Source organism: Aulonocara stuartgranti (genome assembly GCF_965226115.1).
Source record: "Aulonocara stuartgranti genome assembly, chromosome: 3".
Classification (NCBI taxonomy): Eukaryota; Metazoa; Chordata; class Actinopteri; order Cichliformes; family Cichlidae; genus Aulonocara; species Aulonocara stuartgranti.
Genome location: NC_138941.1, coordinates 27,963,541 through 27,986,016, shown reverse-complemented (window position 1 = coordinate 27,986,016; position 22,476 = coordinate 27,963,541). Strand labels below are relative to the sequence as shown.

The 22,476-nt window shown below is 39.6% G+C and overlaps 2 protein-coding genes across 4 annotated transcripts in view; both read left to right on the top strand.

Annotated features, from left to right (window-relative positions):
• fgf11a (fibroblast growth factor 11a) overlaps positions 1 to 8,335 on the top strand; it is a 111,630-nt gene extending 103,295 nt beyond the window's left edge. Inside the window, exon 5 of one of the 2 annotated variants that reach the window (XM_082528181.1) lies at positions 164 to 8,335. In XM_082528181.1, the coding sequence (XP_082384307.1) occupies positions 164 to 306 (143 nt within the window). In that variant the 3' untranslated portion in view covers positions 307 to 8,335. The remainder of the gene's footprint in view (positions 1 to 163) is intronic. The other variant, XM_082528182.1, reaches the window with a different exon arrangement.
• Positions 8,336 to 11,679: 3,344 nt separating this feature from the next.
• Positions 11,680 to 22,476, top strand: part of chrnb1 (cholinergic receptor, nicotinic, beta 1 (muscle)) — a 31,180-nt gene continuing 20,383 nt past the window's right edge. Inside the window, exons 1-5 of one of the 2 annotated variants that reach the window (XM_082528171.1) lie at positions 11,680 to 11,811; positions 12,753 to 13,032; positions 16,151 to 16,284; positions 20,843 to 20,887; positions 21,404 to 21,513. In XM_082528171.1, the coding sequence (XP_082384297.1) occupies positions 12,972 to 13,032; positions 16,151 to 16,284; positions 20,843 to 20,887; positions 21,404 to 21,513 (350 nt within the window). In that variant the 5' untranslated portion in view covers positions 11,680 to 11,811; positions 12,753 to 12,971. The remainder of the gene's footprint in view (positions 11,812 to 12,752; positions 13,033 to 16,150; positions 16,285 to 20,842; positions 20,888 to 21,403; positions 21,514 to 22,476) is intronic. The other variant, XM_082528172.1, reaches the window with a different exon arrangement.

Below are 22,476 nucleotides of genomic sequence, written 5' to 3'. Positions count from 1 at the left end.
CGGGGCCATCTGCCATTACCAGTTGGGGTGAGAGAAGGAAGACAAGATAAAAGACATGCTGTGGAAGAGAGCCAGAGACTGATATAATATACTGTATGCATTTATGTGTCCAATCTTTCTAATTTTTCTTTCTCCCTCCCCAAAATAAACTTGCCTTGCCCAGTGGCTATGTACAGGGAGCCCTCTCTACATGACGTTGGTGAACAGAGTCCGCCCAGAAAAACGCCCAAGACCTCCAGTGATTCGCCTGTGCTCCAGAACGGCAAGAAAGATCCTCAATCCAAAACCAAAACCTCCTCCTCCTAGCACTCAGAGACACAGGAGAGAGGAGTGGTAGACAACACGTGGACAATGGGCACCAGCGGACACCTGAACAAGTTTGTTAGGGCTACCCTCCCCCCCACATGCTGCCTGTAATACTGATCCCATAATGCACTGGTGACAAACTGGGTAAAAAGCAGAAGCAAGTCCAGGCAGAGTGGAGTTGGCCAGTGGGAGGCCCCTTTTACCTTTACAGAAGCCCATTCACACCAGCCCACCATGTTCTTATTTAATGACCTTTATGATTAGCAGAGCCTGGGATCTAAAAGCAATAACTCCGCAAAGAGGTGAAAAGTGGCCTAACATTGTACAGCATGTCACCACAGCGTGTTCAACCAGCTGGAAGGGAAAACCCCCCACACCCTCTAGACATCATCATTGAGATCCTTCCAGTCAACCAAATATCCAAACAAAGTCTTCCTGGGTTTAACACAAAGAGTGCACTGGGTAAATCTGTCCCTCTGCTGCACATGCTCCACAATTGGGTTACGTCTTTATTCCCCTATGGGGTTTAATGCTAAGGTTAGCTTGACAAAGAGTCATGCTAATGTGAGGCTGTCACACAGACCCTTTGGTTCTAAAGCCATCTGCTCACTCCACATCTTCAGCGTGTGCGTCAGCAACTTTGTGAGATAGCCTGAATATGAGTCAGTCCTATATGCGTGTGTGTGTGTGTTCCCTTCTTCCATTCACCTTTGCTACGATTTTATTAGTTCGTGACATGGACTCAATTTTCCACTCTGCGGCACAAGAAAGCCCCTCCCTCCTCTGCGGCTCCGTTAATGGAGTCTGGGACTGATCAGAATCTTTCGACCCTTAAACGAGGGGTCAAAAGCTCCCCCGGCACATTGCGTAACCGCATAACCCACACTCATTTATACACTTACATCTACACATGCATGTTTGTGGTTTGTGCAGCACGTGCACACACTTTAGAGCCCAGATGTCCATGAGCATCGGCCGCTGAAAACCATCTCACACCTTAACACACTTAGCAAAGTGACACGCACGCTCGTGACTGCGCCCACTAACATGACACAGTGGTGAGTGTGTGTACGGGTTCTGGGAGATGATGAGGATATCATCAGCGAAATGGGTTGGTAATGGAGCCTGGCTGTGCGGTTTGTGATTGTGCTGCAATAGCTGTTTTCACTGTGGCCGGCCATGCATTGCACAAACCCTCAAGGGCCACACACTATCTGTGCAAATCATCTTTTGTTTCACTGCACACACACAAATACACACACACATATATATAGAAATGCCAATTTTGTATTTTTTCATCATACTCTGCCATCATGTTCAGGGGGTCTGACTTGAGATTTTGACCTAATTTTGTGTGAAATAGTCAATATTCACACATACACTGATATTCCAGTGAAAGGCTAAAACTAACAGAACAACCTTTCATTGGATATAAATCACAATCAGTAATCCTTTTAATTGGATTTAATGTCAAGTGGCTGTCTTGAAACTAAAGATAAATAATATATGACAGCTGGCTACGCAGCGCTGTGAGTAAAGTAGTCTGAAAGTGTCTGCATTTTCTGAGTTTTAAGCTGTTTCACTAATTTGTCATACACTAAGAGTTATCTTGCATCCGTATGAGAATTACACTTCCCCAAATTTTCGCGCTGCATAGCATTGTTCAAATAAACCGTGTTTATTCCTTAAAGATAAAGATAAAGTTAGAAGACATTATGGAAAGCAGCTCTGGTGGAAAAAGCTCAGTTCCCCCTGAGCAATGAGGCAGCAATACTCAAAAAATAAAAAAATGCCCAAAATGCTGACTTTAAGTAATTTGATTTAATGTAAGTTTCCATCTATTATTTATTTATTTTATCATGTAAGTACAATGTAAAAGGTTCACTTTAATGGTCAAATGAAATTTAGTTGATTGATATACCTTCGGTTTATACCAAGGTGATCCTTATTTGAATAAAAACCTTTGATTTTAGAAAGATTTAAAAATTTTAATTTTAATTTTTAAACTTGTAATTTTCAGGTATAAGTTTGGGAGTTTCAAAAGTTACATTTTCAGAGACTTTATTTGCATGTATTCCCAGATATCAGTTTGGGAAGCAGATTGTACTTTGAAAGAGTACAATTAAATGAACTATGCCACCAAATTGCATTATGGGAAATGTAGTAACTAATGATCTGTTTTGCTGGAACCAAAGTCAGGATTTCTTCAGCTTCTTCTGCACTGATTTTTCATATAAAGTTCCCATACTTCATACATAAATTAGTGTAGGGTACTCAGTTAAATTACTGTAACATTAACTAAAGAAACTAATGCCGGGGAATCATTTGTTAATGTAATTTTTAACATTTTTAGAAATGAACTCTGCAGTTTTTTGGGGGTTTGGTTTTATAGTAAATCTCTCCCAGAGAGTTTGATTTTGATGCAAAGAGGAATTCAAGCCTTCTTTACTTGTCACGTCCTTACAGTTATTATTTAGAGCTTATATACTGTGATCCCATGATATGACTGAGGCAAAAATAATTAAAGTTGTATGAGCATAGATGATGGTACAAGAATGATGGCTCTGAAAAAAGGAAACTTAAGCGTCTCACATCTTTTTGCCAGTGTTTATTTGTTAGCCTGTCCTGGTAAAGAAAATCACTAGCATATTTAATATTTCACTCCTTTCTTTCCGGAGACCTTGTTTGGTGCATTTCCATTTGTTGTTTCCATTGAACACAAAAAGCAATCATTTTTCATATCAAACTTGCTACAATATGCCAGGCAGGGTAATTGTTTCTGCCTTATGTTTATGTACTGTGGGAAGCGAGGGAGTCCTTTGTGTTCGGGAGGTAAAGGCGAGGCGAGATTGATGATCAGGGCAGAGGGAGAGAGAGAGAGAAACAAAAGAAATGAGCGAGAGAAGAAGAGAAAATTTTAGGGAGGATAATTATGATGATGAGCACAACAAAAAGAGATTTAAAAGGGAATTATGCTAAGGTCGACACTCTTGCCTGAAGACACACATTTACTAGCGCTTCTCCTTATGCGCGTAATCCTCTGCCCCCATGCAACCTGTGGTTGTAAATAATAATAGCTGATAACCCAATCAGGATGGAGGCGAGGGTGCTGAGCAATGTAATCTTCTACCTGAGAATTGAAGCAAATTGTACCTCTGCTTTCCTGAAGGAAGAAAGGAAGGAAGGAAAGAGCAATCCAGTGAATACTTAAAGGAAAGGAAGTGGTCTGAGAGAGAGGAAATAAATAAAAGAGGGGGTGAAGGATATAAAGGAAGGTGATTCAATACATATATGATTTAAAATAATATATATTTTTTAATTTATTGTACTTAAGCTACTGTTAAAACCTTACTTTCACACTGAAGACCTTAATTAAACTGTTAAATAGACATTCAGGTTGATGTGTTTGACCAGACACCCTCCCTGGATCACACGATCCAGAACACAGTGTTTGACTATTATTTGCAGAGTAATTAGTGTTTAATTAAAAGAGGCTCCCTCCTCCCAGAACTGAAGCAAGTCTGTCTGAGACTGGATTCTCTTAGATGGAGAGAGGAGTAACTCAACAAACAGAGCTTTTGTAACATCTATATTATGTATTTTAAGGGCTGGGAAATCTATGTTCCAATATTTTTTTATGTATGTCTCATGACTGTTGTTTTTGGGTTTTAAATAGGGGTTAAGGGCTAAAGTTTTAGTTTAAATAATCTTTGTGGAAGAGTTTAAGGAGCACGGATTTCGCACAGATTATTTTTACCATATAGATAAACAAACGTTTGAAAGTGTGTTCAGACAGAGCACCACCAAAGGCATTGGTGTTACGATGATAAATGACAAACTTGGCTCGTGTGTGCAAAGTTAAGCCGCTGTAGGAGTGCTTTAATCCTGCATTCTCTCTAATGGCCAGCAGGGGGCGACTTATCTGGTTGCACGAAAACGTCAGATTCTATAAAAGCCTTTGGGACAATGACCCAAAACCTCACTCCATGACGGTCTCGTTTGCTAGTTCCAAGATTTAATCCCATGTAGAGAGAAAAAATGCTAAAGCTCAAATCAGTGGATAAGAAAAATGAAATAATCTTTTCTCAAGCATTTTACAAAACTAACTATAAAGCATTATTCTACAAACAAGTAAAAAGCATATACCAGTTAAGGGCAAGCCAGTGCATCTCTTTATGTTTATGTGAGAGCTCAGCCATTAGCTCATCTTGCCAGGAACTATGCGGTCACCCTCTATTCTAGAATACTGTTGATATTGCTACATTCATAAAGGTAATTATAAAAGTGGCTTTTTTTTTTTTAGCCCACAGCTGTTTTCATTTGCTAAACCAGTCCTCATCTCATCAAAAAGGTGCCCCGTGTCCTGTCTGAACACACCTCTGAGGGTAAAGTGACTGTGATGAAGTCTTGATCCACATTTTTAGGTTTGTGGTCTTTTGACAGAAAACCTTCGATACAAAGCTAAAAAGAACGTAAGAAGCAATGAAAGTGGAGAGGTGTCAATATGGGAAATGTGGGGTCCTGCTAGTTTGGATCTTGTCTCGTGAGAGTGAGAATATCTTTTTTAGTCCCTTTGTAATCCTTTCCTGACTCTTAAATACAGAAAATCACTGGAGGGGCCCTTTAACTTTCAAAATAAAAGCTGCATGAGAGCAAATAAGGAAAAAAATATTAAATTTTTATGGAGTAAGTGTAGGGCTGTGAACATTTTGTGTCATGCCTCATGTCATGTCATACAGTGACTTTAAAGCCAAACTTTTGTTAAACCAGTCCATCTTTGTCACTTCACTGACCCCACGTCAGTCAACACTGACATCTAGTGAATGATGGATTCAAAGCTAACTAAACTTCGGTGTGTTTTGCATGTGTGTGTGTGTCGATTCAGCAATTAAATGCAATCCATTAGAAATGATCCATCAGCCACTTAAAGCTGGATCAGACATCTGAGTGTCCCACTGTAAAATATGTAGACACGTTTGATTTTTATCCGACTGTTATTTAAATACTAGGTGCAGCCTGATTACTGATGTTAGTACCCATATTTTTTAAGTAACAACTCCGATTTCCAGTTAATAATATCATCGTCATTATTGTGATTTTTTTAAGCTCAACTGAGAAGTAATCAGATTAATCCTGGAAGGTTTTATCTGTTATTTTTAGTCTATTTCAAGCTATGGTGGTGATCTTAAAGAGGATGTTGCTTTGTTTGCAGTCTTATTGATTTTACTTTTGCGGTGGCAGAAAAGTAGAATTACTAAATCATTTATAGCGGGTGGAAGGTTTGTGTGGCCACACGTGTTTGCACCGGTTTGTGTGTGTGTGTTTTATGCTGTGTTCGTACACACCTTCTTTTCCCTCCGTCTCTGTCCTGCGAGTCTTTTGTGAAGCCTGAAATCAGCCCGTCCGCTCTCAGCCTTCAGGCTTCACTTCAAACGACTCTGCGTAAATTACAGGATGTAAAGTTTGCCATTTCTCTCGGCGGCCGTCTCTCTGAGCACATGTTTGATTAGTGGACACCCCACTCCCCTCCCGTGGCTGAATTTACTGCTTTTAACTGGCTGATGAATGTCTCCGGATTCAGCTCTAAGCGTTAAATATTGGCCCTTTGGTGAGCTCGGCGTCACTGCTTCTTTATATATGAAAGGGATGGGGAAGGTGTGCCAGCTTGCGCCTAGATATCGAAGGGAGCTAAATGATGTCTATCTGATGCAGCTGCACCCTTCACACACACACACACACACACACATACGCACACACATACGCACACACCTCTCCCCCCAGGGACTCCCTTCCCTCCCATTTCTCCCGAGTCAGGGCCCTCCCTGCTTACTGAGCGAATTACAACTGCAGTGAGAGTGAGAGGGTCATCTGGGGTTGTGAAGGACTCAGAGAGAAAGAGAGAGGCATGTGTCACATACTGTAGAGTGGCTACCTCGCGCCTCAAAGCCTCTCTTTGAAGTTCCATTTCCTCTCGGTGAGCCTTTTTTGCATACAGCTAATATGACTTCCCTTTGACCTGGAGGCAGCGCGTTTGTGTGTGTGTGTGTGTGTGCAGATATCCCACCTGCCAATTCTGGTAATCGTATGTAATGTTTGTGTAGCTGTTACTGAATATTTCTGTGTGTCCTTTATGTGTATCCAAGCAGAGAGAGAATAAAGTACAGAGAGCGAGAGAGAATAAATCAAGAGGCCAAATCAATAAGCATGAGTCCTTGGGCAGAAAGCAATAAACTCTTATTAACAAGGTGCAGCCACATTATCTGGGAGGGTGTGGAAAAAAGGGGAGAAATATTGATATAGAGAAAACAACTGCGTGTTTTATTAGAGCTTTTATTTTTCTAACACTTTGCCCTCTTTTGTGTGTGTGTGTGTGTGTGTGTGTGTGTGTGTGTGTGTGTGTGTGTGTGTGTGTGTGTGTGTGTGTGAGCTAGCAGAGCTGTTTAAGCGTGCGTGCGTGCATTACTTCGAGGTGGAGTCCCCTCACCACATCTGCAATGCAGCAGAAAACACAAAAAAAAGAGAAAGGGAGGAAGAGAGAGACTCACGTGCTCTGACAAAAGAGTGACGCCTTCCTCGGGTGTTTTTTTTTTAATGAAAAAAAAAAAAGCTTTTAAATTTGAGAGCTGGAGTATTCAATGTCACACCCTGAGAAGCATTAATGAAACTTCAGCTATAAAAGTTTTGCATTTTTGTTGTTGCTTTTTTTTCTTTTTTTTAAAGGCACACCCCACGATCTCTGAACACATCTGCATTGCACACACACACACACACACACACACACACACACACACACACACACACACACACACACACACACAACCCCCTGCATAGCCAGCGCAGATGTGGCTAAATCGGGTGACCTTTACAAGCAGATCATGGAAGGACTTCACCTCTTACAAGCTAATGCACCATCCACGCTTTAGTGGTGACTTTACTCTGTAGTGTTTCTTTACCTGTTTTCTAAAGTGTCATTTGTCAATCTAAGTACTTTGGGTGACTCTCGTGGAATTACTGTGATTTATAATGATATGATGTGAGGTCACATGTGATCCACGTAACTCCTGGTTAGTCACATTCACGTGTGTTTGCTGATTTGATGTGGTTTTGTTGCTGTTTAAATACATATCTGTGTCTTTTACTCTCATGTTGTGGAACTAAAAAGCTAGATCTGTAAAGAATGAGAATTGTGGGGTTTCAAACCCTCTCCTTCCGATCCCCCAGAATCCACCTGTCTGTCACGTACCGCCTGACTGACCAACCTCTGACCTTCACTGTCATCTGTCCTTCAAACATGCACACGGACACATTTCACGTGTGTGTGTGTGCTTGTGTCTGTGTGTTATTCTCTGATCAATCTGTCACTCGTTTTTTTTCCGTTCTGTTGGTTTTTATGGACGATCCAACTTATTGTGAGTCTTCCAGAAAGAATTTTAAGGAAATCATCTTAACATTATTTTAATGTTAGACATATTCTTGTCTTCCAAATGCAAAAAGAGTGCTTCAGTCTTCCAGCTATCAAAGCCACAATGACACTATTTTTGTATTCAAAATGGGGCAAAAAATATATCTATATATCTCTCTATATAAATATATACACGCAAATGTGGTTGGGGTGCAGTAACTCCCCCTGTTGCTGGCAAGGTGGAACAACACAACATTGAAACACCATCCAAACCCATGGATCGCTTGGAGGAAGGAGCTGAAAAGGACTACAGAGAGCCCTGGGAGTTCGGAGACTCAGACTTGTGGGCTGAGATGGAGGATCACAGATGGGCTTGACTACAAGCATGCATGCGCCAATCATTTACTGGACACCTTCAAAGAAACAATCCTTCCCCAATATTTACTCTTTGACACCCTTTAACCCCTTGACCCTCCCCCTCTTCAACACTTCTACTATCCCAAACTCTTCTCTCTGCATTTGCTATATGATCTGTATTTATTTCTATAATAACTTACCCAAAGTCAAAGGAGACATATTATTGGATATAATTGAATAAAACAAACTAATATATTTGTATGATTGTAACACTGGTCTCTGGAGTTTTTTTCTCTTTTTAATCAGGTCTTCTGTATCATTACATCTGCTTATTAGCTCTATGTTTGATTTATTAAAAAAACATCTAAATATCTACATACATATACATTCAATACATGCAAACCAAGTCAATTTAATGTCCATTTAATGAGCAAGAAGATACTTTTGGATGTGCCCTTATTTCCCAAAGTGAGACTGCAGCAGATGGCTCCACTACAGTTTACAATATGATATAGTATGGAAGATGGATGTAAATGCCCCCTGGTTATGTAATCCACACGTTAAAACCTCAATATTAGCCATTTTTGGGAGCTAAATGTTACCATATTTGATGGAAGAGTAGAGTGTGAATTTATCAGCTTGGTTAGGAAGCTGTCTTCATAAACTCTAACACTCACAGTCACAGCCAGTCGAAGTAATAGACTAATAAAACACAAGAAGAACTCGGAAAGCACAAACCTCTGCCAAGGTAATACTTACTTTTATGGGAACAACATTTTATTTATGTAAATTTATTTTGTTGCTTTTAAAAATACTTTAAAATTTCAGTGCTGTAAAAATCAGATAAAAGGAGCATGACAAACTGTTACTTTGATTCCACAGACATTCTGTAGGAGTAGTAATGGATAACATGAATAACTTGCGCTTATTAAATATTATTCTAAAATATATTTCTAACTAACTGGGCACTCTTTCTTTTGACAATACTTTCTTTAAAGATATAAAGCATTTTGGGTTCAGCTTGAAAGAAAGCCAGATTTAAAACGCACAAGTGAGATCAAATGTGATATGATTTTTTGAATCTTTATGCAGCATATGTTGATAATACACACTACAGTTATTAAGACGCTAGCTATAGGTTATAAGGCTTTTTGTCTGTTTTTGACCAATACATCATTGCTTTGGATGACCTTAGTGGATGTAAGCCAAATTTTAATGGACTGTTAACTAGAGATGGCACGATACCACTTTTTTATGTCCGATACCGATATCATAAATTTGGATATCTGCCGATACCGATATGAATCCGATATAGTGTTTTTTAATCAACAAAACTGTTTTTTAAAATATCTTGCTGCATTTTGCAAGTCTGCAAGTTCATACTCAAGTTTAAAACAACAACTACACTAAAGCTATTCTGTTATACCTGTATACAAAAAAAATATTTCATAGTTCAGCAATACTGATCAATCTAATAAACTTAGACCTACACCATCCTCCCTATTCTGGTATTTTAAAGAGTACTTAGCGTAAATATTAAGCAACCTAACTAATAGGGTTCCAACTCCCAGCAACAACAAACATAAATAAATAAAAAATAAGGAACCACCCCTCACGCGCCACCTCATGATGCTTAATCGACGTAATCAACCTTAATTTGATGCAGTGTGAAAAAAAATGCACAGAAATCAATTATTTTTCAAGAAATATTAAATAGATTCAACATCTTTCTTCAACAAAATTGCAGACTGCACAGATGGTACCTTCCCAAAGTAAAAAGTACTATAGCTTACTAGGGTATATATTAGACTTAATAGTCACTATATACAGTAATTGACTTCTATTCATTTTACATCAAATTAAAACTTTGGGTGTCAGATAATTATTTATTAAAAGCTCGACATTTTAAATGAGAATAAGAAAGAAAAGTATGTCTTTGTGCCCCCTTTTCCCTGTTCATGCCCTATCGGCCCCCCTGGCTAAACTTTGCTAGATCCGCCCCTGCACAGTTACCAGCCATCAGCTACATAGAAAAAGATCCTGGAGTAGAAAGTAATATTAAATACATTCTAACAACAGCTTATCAAGCTTAAACGTTCTGCTGTTGTTCAGCCGCTGGTTTCCTCTTTCTGGTGCAAAGTGGACCAAAAACAAACAAGAGAGACGGACTCGCGACAGAAAAGCCGATCAGCTGATCATTTAAGCAGTTTCACGATTGAAGTAGCAGCCGGAGAGCGAGAGGCAGTCGCTTGTTAAGCTTAACGTGGGAATGCTTTACAAACATTCAGAGATGGACTTACACACTTGCTTTACTTCTCTCGGGGATAACTTTGTCGGAGATGAAATGCCAGGTTGCTAGCGAAGCTCCAAATGCTATCCAGACCACCGACAGGTCCGGCATGCCACAGCTGCTCTATCACGTGATGCATACTGCTCCGACGTGCTAACGTTCTGAGGTGAGTTACGGCGTGTTGCAAGTTTTGCGAGGTGCTTTCGTGATATTTAATGGATCGGATTACATTTTTTATTTTTCTCCGATATCCGATCCAGTAATTTAGGTCAGTATCGGACCGATACCGATACGTAATATCGGATCGGTCCATCTCTACTGTTAACATGACCCTACTCTAGACCCCTAAAAAGTTTCATCATAATTTATTCAACACTTTTCAGGCTATGGTATTTACAAACAGAATAATGAGACACATCAAATGCTACCAAAGAACATGACCTCCTTGGCAGAGGTAACTAGAATTTCACTCGAGCACAGAAAGTAAGTAGCAAAAAGATCTGCATTGGCTTCATTTTTCTTCTTCAAAGGTTGCAGCTTAGCTTCAACATGCCAAGAAAATCACATCGTGTACTTTGTTTGCACTGTAAAAAATTTCCAATGTTTTTACAGTGCACTTTTAGTTGACCTCGGTTGGCAGTTGGCAGACTTTTATTTTGAAACTCTAAGAAAATGCAAAAATTGAAAGGATAAAACAAGATAAAAAGAAAATGATTAAATTGATGCTTTTTAATATACATACAGATGAACAAAAAGGAGGAAAGTTGACACTTTCAGTGAATAAACTATAATGACTTCCCCAAACATTTAGAATAAAGTTACACAACACAGGTTAACACATAATCTCTTTTTACTCATATTTGTAGATAAACAATCAATGTAATTTAGCTTAACTACTTCAGAATTAAATAATCATCTCTCATGAAGTCCTAGTTTGAGTTACTGCCAAAAAAAGCTTTATGCACTCTCCCCTGACCGGTGACGTGATGTGTGACTTGACACCGGGCGCTAGCTGTTAATAGTTAGCTTCTATGGTAATTAAATTGGCAGCAGGCCAAATGGCAGTGACAGTGTGTCATAAATTATGGTGGCGTGGATGGTCGACGAATGTGTGCAAGAGCAGTTTGGCATGAAGAGATGAGAGGAGGGACATAAAGACGGGGATGTAGATGTTTTACTGCAGGGGCAAATCAGAAAATACAGCAGTGTCTGGAGTGTTTCATCAACTTGACTTTATACTGAGAGAATAACAGCTGCTAATGTCTGGTCTGTTGGTTCTGCGTGTGTCCTGTAGAACCAAAACATACATCAGAACTGAATGCACAAAAAGTTTAAATACAGTTTAAATAGGATCATTTAACCCCTCAGTTGGGCAAATAGGTTAAGCAATTAAAGGAAGTGATCGCAGCATGTGGGTGTAGGCAAGAGGAAGCTGGGGAAGAAGACTCAGCTGGAGGTAATGTCTCAGTGACATATTACAAAATAGGATTTTAGGTCAAAGGGTCATGAGATTAGAAAAAGAAAAGAGAAAGTCATTAAATAGATCAAATGAGCTGATAGTGAAAACTCTTGAGAACAAGAAGTTATTATTATTAAGATGGCAGCTGCCAGCGTGTTTTTGCATTCAAGAGTTTTGGAGCTGAGGAGAGCACTTACTGAAACAGCTTTCAAATCCAAATGTTTTCCAATTAATGTGTGATATACTCCAGGATTTTAGCATCTCAACAGTTTTGGGCCTAATATTTTAATTTCATAAAGCACTACATGTTTTTGTTAGGTGACAGGTCTGGTCAGCAGGCAGTTTAGTTTAGCACCTATTTCATCTTTATATAATAATACATGCAGAATGCGGTTTGACATTGTGTTTCATCGTGTCACCTTTGGACTGGATGTTGCTCTAAAACCTGTAAATATTGTTTAATATGAACTTTACAGGTACAAACGTTATCCATGCCATTTGGACTGATAATAACCTGATTGCTCCCTTTCCAAAAATAATAATTTTAAATTATTATCCAATAGTCAGATTATTTCAGATTATTTGAGGCCCATGCAATTTTGGACCTTGTTTATGTATGTTTTTTGTTCCTCTGAATTATAGAGTTTTATCTTATAATGTGGCTACAGAACTGGCTTCATGGTTTTCTGAAGCAGAAAGCCAAAACAGCTGAACTGTCATTCTGTCAACTATCATTTCATAGGTTTTCTTTTTTCCCCCAAAAATTCTCAGAATCTCTTTTAGCTTCACAGTTACATAAACAGCAATCTAACTTTTTGGGGAGGGTTTTGGAAGAGGAAATATACCAGAAAAAATTATACAATTTTTTTGCATATAAAACCTCACAAGAATTTCTGCCAGTTTGATGCTTGTGTGTATCCCCAACCCCTTCACCAAAGCCCCACCCCTTCCTGGAGGTAATTGGAGTACACAGCAGCTGGCATGGCTGCCTGACTGACAGACAACAACAGTACAAACTGAGTACTGACCAAGTCAAAGTTTAGCTGTAGAGTTCCAGTGAGCTGAACTGGTAAAGAAAGCTAAGCAGGGAAGAAGTTTGATTCACTCATTCAAGATCTATTTCCGGGGAGGACAAGAGTTTGGTTTTGGGCCTCATCATGAAAAGCCTGGATCTGTTCCTGCTGGCATGTTGCTTATACAGCCTGAGCACATTGGGAGGTAAGTACAGGCTGACACAGTATACTCATGTAACAAAGCGTTAGTTGTCATGCAAGGCCAACATGAATACTCGTGTAGTATCTAATGTAGAATAAGATCATAGAATGGAAAGTACCAGAAAAGAACAAATTCATAATAGAAAACTTTACAGTAATACTTGAGAATATGATTTCTCTGACACAATGTCAGTTCCTATTGGAATACTGTACAATAAAAATGTTTTATTAGCACGTTTCGACGTAGGCTAGACATTAATACAGGCCCAGCAGTTTATGTGTTTTCTTCTGCTCATGTTTCTTTAGCTTATCAATCTGGTTTGAGTGTTTAATGTCTTTTCCCATTCGTATTCTATTTTTATCTTATTGTATATTTTTATTCTATTTTATTCTACTGTATATAGTATATTATTTTATTCTATTCTGTACAGCTGTGTACTGTATTTATTCTTATTGTATTCTAATTTTTGCGTCATAACTTTTGCACTGTCCACTTCCTGCTGTGACAAAACAAATTTCCCACGTGTGGGACTAATAAAGGTTATCTTATCTTATCTTATCTAATTTAGAAAATGGCAGAAATCACAGTGAGTCATTTATCAAGAGAGACATGTAGCATATCGTGCTGGTGTAACTGTGTAAAGAGCACAGAAAGAGCACAGAAACATGGTCATTAAACATAAAAATGAGAACCTTCAGTGGCTCTGTGAGGCTGTACCTCTTTGATCTGTTAACATTAGCATGCTAGCATTTGAAAAGCAGACAATATAAAAGATGGATGTGGCTATTGTGATGTCGCTCACTGGTTTCTGAAGTCCCAATTTGAAACATTGAGCTAAACATTACTTCCCTCTTGGTTGCAATAAATGTTAAAAGATGTAAGAGTTTATTTCCAGATTGACAACAGGAGGAGGCTAGTCTTTGGTTGATTGGTGAGGGAAGAAAACTGTGAGAAGTGTTGTGGAGCAGCATGTAATGGAATGTACTCAGATAGCAACAAACGTTTGCAAACCTCTTTGGGCCACAACAAGTCGTGAATGACGGCATTGGCTCATCGGGTAAGTCTGACTGCCTTTAGTCACAGGGTTACCTTTGGTGGGTCACATGCAGGTACTGTTGCAGGTATGTTGTAGCTTTTGGGCCACATTACACTTCTTGTAGCCCATGTTAGGTCCCTTCAAGAACTTTGGCTCATACGAGTTTACCATTACTGTACAGTAATCGTGCTGTGCGTTCTGGAAGTAGCCCTAATTAGGCCAAGACGTGTCTGCTATTGAGACAAGTGACAAACTTATTTCATTAGCAGACAGGAGCTGATGTACAGCTAAAGTTGATGAGTTTAGAGGATCGAGGTGCGGCATCCACACGAGCTCCAGAGTGACAAACGTGGCATACAGGGACAGTTAAGCACAGGGATTATATCACGTAGGGAGCCATGACAAATTTATGATATGTACCTCTCATTCAAATTGCATCTCATAGCATCAACAAACTAATAAAACTCACTAATGAATTTATGCCGAAGACATTTTTGAAAGATAACAAGAAATGATGAAATAGCGAAACAAAATACCTGTAACACAATGGCAGATTTCATCTTTAAGGACTTGTGTTCACAGCAGTTATAAACTAAAGAAAATACGATCAGAGACACGACAGTCGCAGAGAATCACAGCCAGTTAAGTTGAACACATTTCTTCAGAGAAATCAATAACTTCATTTTTTCATACAACTTATTTGGTAAGTTGCCCGGTGGTTACTGGACAGTGCGCTCAAACCACTCTGAGAAGGATGTAGTGTATACTGAACTTTATTGCAGTCAGTTTCAATTTTAAACCATGTTTATCACTGCTGAGCCACTACTCACTCGGTGAGTTTATGAGAAAAAAGCTGAATAACTGGGTCTTTTCAAGCAGATACTCACATATTCTCTCCATAAAAGAAAAATATAGTACAAAATCTTTTTAATTTTAACTGGTTATACAACCATCCAGTATTTTAGTTTTAGCTAATTCTTTAGTCAGTCTTGTTATTTACCAAGTGATCTCAGCTGGGTAGTGAGATAAAAAATGCTAAATTCTGGCCTTCGATAGTCACCTCCCGTTCCATCAGCAGCCATGCTTCCTTGTGCCTAGCTAATGGGGTGCCTTGCTGGGTGATCGTCATCATTTATTCCTGTCAGGTCAGATCCTGCTGGGGCCACAGCAATGCCAGACGTGATGAATGCTGCGTCACAAGAGCTGCTGATTATAAATGCTTCTAACCTTCCAACACCAAGGAGGAAAATGTTGCAAGTAAATCAGGGATTACGCATGAAAATGCAATGGAATGCAAGTGTTTGAGTAGGTTTGCGATTATGCAGACCTGAAGCGAAACATTTAGCATTGATATAAAAACAGGACCTTAGAACCTCAGGAACTTATTTGAAATACATGTCTTTTACTTGTTTTAATTAGAGAAAATAATGTGGGAATGCACTACTACTACTTCACATGGTAAGCCAATCCATCTGTCAATCCTGAATTCCACTTAAAGCAGTCTATCCACATCCAATAGCAGTACAGCTTTTCTGACTGAAAGGTCTGACTGATTGATTCTGGACTTGAAGGTGGTAATTGTCATCTAGTCACTTTTTTGGGGGGGTCATTGGTCAGTGAAGTCAACAGCATAGCATAATTTGCAAAAAGCAGAAAGACATAGAGCTGACCTTTCACCCCTTGGCTGGACCTAGGAAATTGGTCTGTAAAAGCAGTTAACAGAATTTTTGGTATTAAACAATCAGGAACTTTACATTGAAACATTATAGTAATCATCAAAATGAATAATCAATCATTTTTTTTTATCAAACATCCACTTGTTGCACACTATTGACTTCGGTATTGAGACAGTCGTCGATTGATTATATTTTGATGCACAGCACAGCTTGCTCGGCGACACAGTGTCACCAGTGTGTATCTAGTGAGTGAACTCCTTTATTAATTCAGTGCATCAATGCAGTCAGCAGCTGCTGAGGCTTTTGGAGGGACATATCTAGCTAAATCTGAGTGAATGACTAGCAATTATTAAAGGCCTTCAGTTTGAAGCCTGCCATCACAACTGACCTCTGTCAATGTGTATTACAGGTGCAACTGAATCAGAGAATACTCTGATGAAGAGCCTCTTTTCCAAATACAACCTTAAGGTCCGACCAGCTCGTACCCCTGAAGAGAGGGTGGTGGTTCGCGTGGGCATGATCCTCACATCCTTCGTCGGACTGGTGAGGCCCAAAACCCCAACACAAAAGTACACACAGTAAACAGCAGGTCACTGCAGATTTAAAAAAAATCTAAATTCTAGCATAGTAGAATAAATTTAAACAAGGGCTGATTCTAATGGATTATAAGCCAGGTCTCCATCGACCCCTTTCGAGAACCCAGGACTGACTGTAACCCAGCATGATGTAACAGAAGTTTCGACCAGTTTAATGCTGATTCCCAGCACCAAAATGTTTGCCATTAGCTGACAATTCACAAGAACAGTCGCCTTAAGGTGCTTTATATTGTAAGGTAAAGACCCTACAGCATTTGGGAGAAAACATCAACAAACTATGACTGCCTATGAACATCTGCTTTGTGACAGTGGTCAGAAAAAACTCCCTTTTAACAGGAAGAAACCACTCCCAACCACCTGTCCTTTAAGTAAGACTGCAGTCTGAACAAAATGAAGAGAGCAAAGCACTCCGTTGGCTAATACGTTATGAGGTCATGAAGATACAATGGAGCTTAATTATTTAAGGAACTATATATGAGAAGGATTTTACTTCTAGTCTGGATTTAGCAGAAATCCAGTGAAGAGAAGTTAATACTACTAGACGCTGTTACTGCTCTTTATGCAGTGTTCTGAATCGACTGACGGCTTTTCAGAGAGCTTGTAGAACAGCCTAATCATAAAGAACTGAAACTGTCTAGCCTAGAAGCTACATTCCTTTAATATCTTTTCCAAGATCTGAAAAGATGAATCTGTCATAATCGGACACATCAAAGTCTGTGACCATGCTACAGTAACTTCATGCTGGAACTCTTAGCCAGAGAGACGATGGTTTTTCTGTGGCTTTGCCTCTGAAATGTAAATGTAAAGCTTATCTTCCATATTCTCCACCATGAATGAATCCCAGTGCCATCTGAATTTAAATTCACAACCAGATGGCAAAAATGAGTACTACTACTGAGGTGTAGTGAAGTACTATAGTTTTATTCATTCATGCTGGGAAATAGTGTTTAGTGGCATGCACTGATTGGGCTGCTGCCTGTGTGACTGCATTAAAGGATAAGCCGTACACACACACACTCACACACGGTCACTTTATGAGCTTTTTATTTTCCCCTTTACTCTCTTCTCCTAGGCAATCAAAAACCAACACACATAGTGCATCCACACACCCACACTCCTTACACCTCCACTCAAGGTCACGCTCTCTCTTCCTCTCTCGTCACGTGGATCATCTTAAGCTGTGGAGTTGACCTGTCTTGAAAACTAACCCACTTGGATTCTTAGTTTGACAAGTAACTAGTCCAGCTGGGTAACTGCAGAGTTATTATTAACACTGGGCCTGATGGGTATTGATATGCAGGCAATGACATGTGTGAGGTAGCAAGATGTGTTTGCATGAGGAAGACATCCAACGTTTGCTGCCCCCACTCATGCTTTGGTCCCAGCTGTCCCAGTTGGGGTTTTAAATAGCAGGCCGAGGAGCAGAGAAGCTTAGCCAGAATTCATGACTTGACCTTCACATCATGGGTACAACAGTCCCACAATGCAATATGTCACATTTTGTACATGCAAAAATGCCACTCATGCAGCAAATCCCCTCATGTCTCTGCCTCTTAGTCCTTTTGTAAAAGAGTTGTTTAGAGACTACATGTGTCCCCTGCTTGTTAAGCTAAACTAATATCCCAGTGGTTCCAAAAATTCCCAAAACATTAAAAATTCCTCTGCAATAATGTTAACTAGTCCAATAAAAGAAAATTCCAATAAAGTCTTGCAAAAAAAAAAAAAAAAATCTGAGTAATATTGCGATTTAGTTAATAAGTCATTTAGACACCTTTGTAACAACAAGAGGTCGCGCCTAAACACAAACATAAACTACTCATTCAACCAATAGATTCAACTCCAAACCCTTCTTTCAATAAAGTGGTATTGCCTATCGCTGCAACATCATGTCCCCTGGCCTCAGGGCTGGACTGGGACAAAAAATCGGCCCGGGCATTTTGACTAGAGACGGGCCAACCAGGTATTACAGGAAAAGGCATAAAGCCTTTGAATGAAAACAGACGCTGTGATGTACACCCTCTTGTTGGTATATGTATGATTTCTATACATTTTACATCAGATAAAAACTTTGGTTGTAAGATTCAGATAATTATTTTTTAAAAGTGAGACATTTTAAATGAGAATAAGAAAGAAAAGTATTTCTTTGTGCCCCCCTTTCCCTGTTAATGCCCTACCTGCCCCCCTGGCAAAACTTTGCCCAGACCCGCCCCTGCATAGTTACCAGCTGTCAGCTACTTAGAAAAGGATCCTGGTGTTATTTGTCTCTCATAAACAGTTCATAACTTCCCTTCAACTCATTCATGTCACCTAAAAGGTAAACCTGTTTCTCCATCACCTGTTCAGCTCTGATGATTCAGTAAGGACATCTCCTGGTTTCATCTTCATGTTTCCCTCTCACCAGATAACCAAACCGACATCATGACCAGCAGCTTTTACAGCTGTGGCTCCAGCAAACATCGGCTGATACTAGAAATTAATATTAAATAAATTTTAACAACAGCTGATCAAGCTTAAACATGCTGCTGTTGTTTACCGCGACATCCGCTGGTTTCCTGTTTCTGGCGCAAAGTGAGCGATAAACAAACAAGACAGAAAAGCTGATCAGCTGATCATTGATCAGTTTCATGATTGAAGTAGCTGTGCAGCATAAACACACAGAATAAATCCAGCTTTGTGTGTTTTTCCATTATAGCTAAACTACGGGACAAACTGTGTTCCTTCTCAGCTCAATACGAAACGCATAATGTTTTCTCTGAATGAGGGACCATTCCATTTTTTAAGGAGCGGTTGGCAACTCTACTAACTAACCTAATGAATAAAATAAAGTTCACTATCAGTAACATCAAAGCACCCACCCAGCTGTATAGAAACTCCGTCATGCTAGCTAGCACGCAGTACGAGTTATTGTAACTGACTGTAAAAAGTCAGCACAATGAAAATAAACTCCACCTAAACTTGGTTTATATCTGACCCAGATAGACTGCAGGTCATAACTTCTTACCTGAAGTTCAGTTCACCTGACACTCGGACCGGCGGCCGCCTCGGGTCTCTGCTCCTCCTGCCTCTCCTTCCCTCATCCACCTGCTGGCCTCTGTGGAAGCTCTGCCACAGCCACCACCAAACAACTGAGTTATTTTTACACATCAGCCAGCATCTGGCCAATCCATCACCTCTCATTGTTCATGCCGTTACAAAAACAAAACAAAACAAAACAAAAAAAACATCGGCCCATAAAAACGAAAAATCAAACGCAAATGATGCCCGATGGCCAGTCCAGCTATGCCTGGCCTGTTGGAACAAATGGTTTTAACTATATAAAGGCGCTTACTACAAAGTTCACCACTGAGTGTATGTCATGGCTGTCTGATCACAGTGATGTAACAAACACATTTCCAGAGGCAAAAAATGACACAGGTATTAACATTAACAGTATGAACTACTAAAACTTAACTTTTAACCTGGTTTTAACTTTGAACTGTATGTATTATTTAGATATCTTTTAGACATCACACTGTACTTGCTGTCCTTCCATCAAAAGGTTAAGGCTGAAAGACGAACAAATAAAAAATTTTGAATCACATTGAGGTTCGATTAACCTCAGTAGAATGTATCCTGACTGTGGGGGGAAGTCCATGCAGTATGCACACTCCACACAGAAAGCCCTCAGCTGGCAGCATAGTCTAAACCAGGGGTGGGGGAAGTCCAGGCCTCAAGGGCCGGTGTCCTGCAGGTTTTAGATATCACCCTGGGTCAACACACCTAACTCAAATGATTAGTACATTACCAGGCCACTGGAGAACTTCAAGACATGTTGAGGAGGTCATTTTGCCATTTAAATAATCTTTGTTGGATCAAGGACGTATCTAAAAACTGCAGGACCCTTGAGGTCTGGAGATCCCCCACCCCTGGTCTAAACCAAAAACCTTCTTATTATGAGGCAACAGTGGTAACCAATTCTTGCAATTAAATGCTTGCAACAACCTAAAAACCTAACTTTTCATGCAAATGGAAGGCTTTTCATAGACTGATGATTGACTAACCGGATTTAGTCCATTAAACTGATGGATGGTGTTTGGTGGGAATGGTACTTACAGCACTTTTCTGCTTTTGCTGAGCACTCAAAGTGCTTTCTTATTATAAGCCCCATTCACAAACCTATTTCTACACCTAAGAGCTGTTTTAAAACCTGTCTTTCACATTTCATTGAATGCTTTGCAGGCAAATTAGGATTCAGTATCTTAACCACAGATACGTTGACATGCACCTTAGAGAAACTGAGGATTGAACCACTGACCTTCTGATTAGTAGACAACCTGCTCTGCCTCCTGTACCACAGCTGCCCTGAATACCATTTTTCAAACTCTCACCACCACAAAACCTGTAATGCCATTAGGGTGTTCTTTGTGCATAACTCTGTATCTGTATCCCTACAAAATGAAAAACGATCTGAAGCAAACAGTTATGAAGTACATACTGAAATGCATATTTTCGCATTTTTATAACAGAATATGAAAAATGAAGAAATGAGCACCACTGTTGTCATGAATCTGGTGAGTCTATTTGCATGCCTGCTCGTCATACTTGCAAATTGAAGTAAATCTTAAGCCGATAGAATGAATTATCCAACAGCTTTCTGAGTGTACTCTAACTGAAAAACTCTTTCACATCACACTGAGCAGCTCATCCGTGACTCCTACTCCAGTGGCAGTATGTTTATTAACACAGGGCCTCGTCTTTCGAGTACAGCTCAGTGCCAATGCACACTGTGCATATAATCAGTAGAACAGTTGGAGTAGTCATAATAGCAGGCAAAATGAAAAAATATGCAAATTGTGTTTTGTTATGCAAGGACAAATGCACAGGGAAGCCATCCCTGTGGAATCTAATTACAGAAGTGGAGAAATGAAAGATAAAGTGATACAATGACAAATTGGTTGCATTTGTTAAAGAAAAGTTTCTGCTTGCTGTCATTTTCTGCTTTAATCCCAACTCTTTTCATGGACTTGTGGATAATAACATCCCTACGTATTAAAAAAAAACAAGCTTTTATAAAAATGTTCAAACAGGAATGGACAGATTATCGGTTGTCATGGAAACCGAAGGAGCACAATGGGATTCAGGTGCTACGCATCCCCTCTGGGAAGGTTTGGCTTCCTGACATCGTCCTCATCAATAAGTAAGTATCAGCATTGCAACTCGCATTAGCATTAGCATCAACGTTAACATTAACAAAGACTTGAAAGGAGAACGTTTTTGATCTCTTTGTTCCATTTTTGTATTTGTATGCAGTGTTTGCAACCTTTTGTACTTACTAATTTACCCCTACCTGAGTGAAATAAACAAGTATTGCCATATAGTAAATATTTTCATATCAAATCCGTATCCATCGTACTATATTGTTTTGAAATTGGACAAATTGCATACCCCTGTAGCTTGTAGCTGCAGGCCACTGGAGACTAGGTGATGGGCCAGGTAAATTATAGTAGTGCTCATGTGTATTGGAAAAACTATATAACACAGCATTAAATTAAAGATTTAGATACTCAGAACAGCAAGTTTAGTCTTTTCCCCATATTGGCTCACGCAGACACGCTCCCATTAACACCACTGTAAATATCCCCACTGCTCCATTCATCAACACTTTATAGGCAATTAAGCAGCATGGCTCCCTAATAACTGAGCTGATAGCACCGCTCAGCTACTTCAGCTTGTGAGGCGTTCATTTGGAACCGCACGGATACACACAAATATGCACGTCCACACAAATGCAAATTTGCGCGTGCTTCTCTTGGGTTGTTCAATGCCGGCCATTTTAGCAGCAGCACTTTCACAGGGACAGATTTTTAGGAGGGCCCGGGGTAAAGACACAAGCTTCTCATTGTTCAATTATCAGAGACATAAAACTCAAACACTGTACACTGACAGAAGGCTAAATCTGTGTCTAATTGACTTGATGTCTTTGTTGTGCATTGTGTTATGAGCCCGACAGCTTAGTATAGGAACAACATTAGCGCTGCACTTACAGTCAAAGTGCTCCATAAAAAGTGTGCAATCTCCATTTAATGCCAATTACAATGTTTAGATGTGGGAGTGGAGCTAAATGTTCATATTCTACACAGCCGTGACTTTGCCTTGTCTG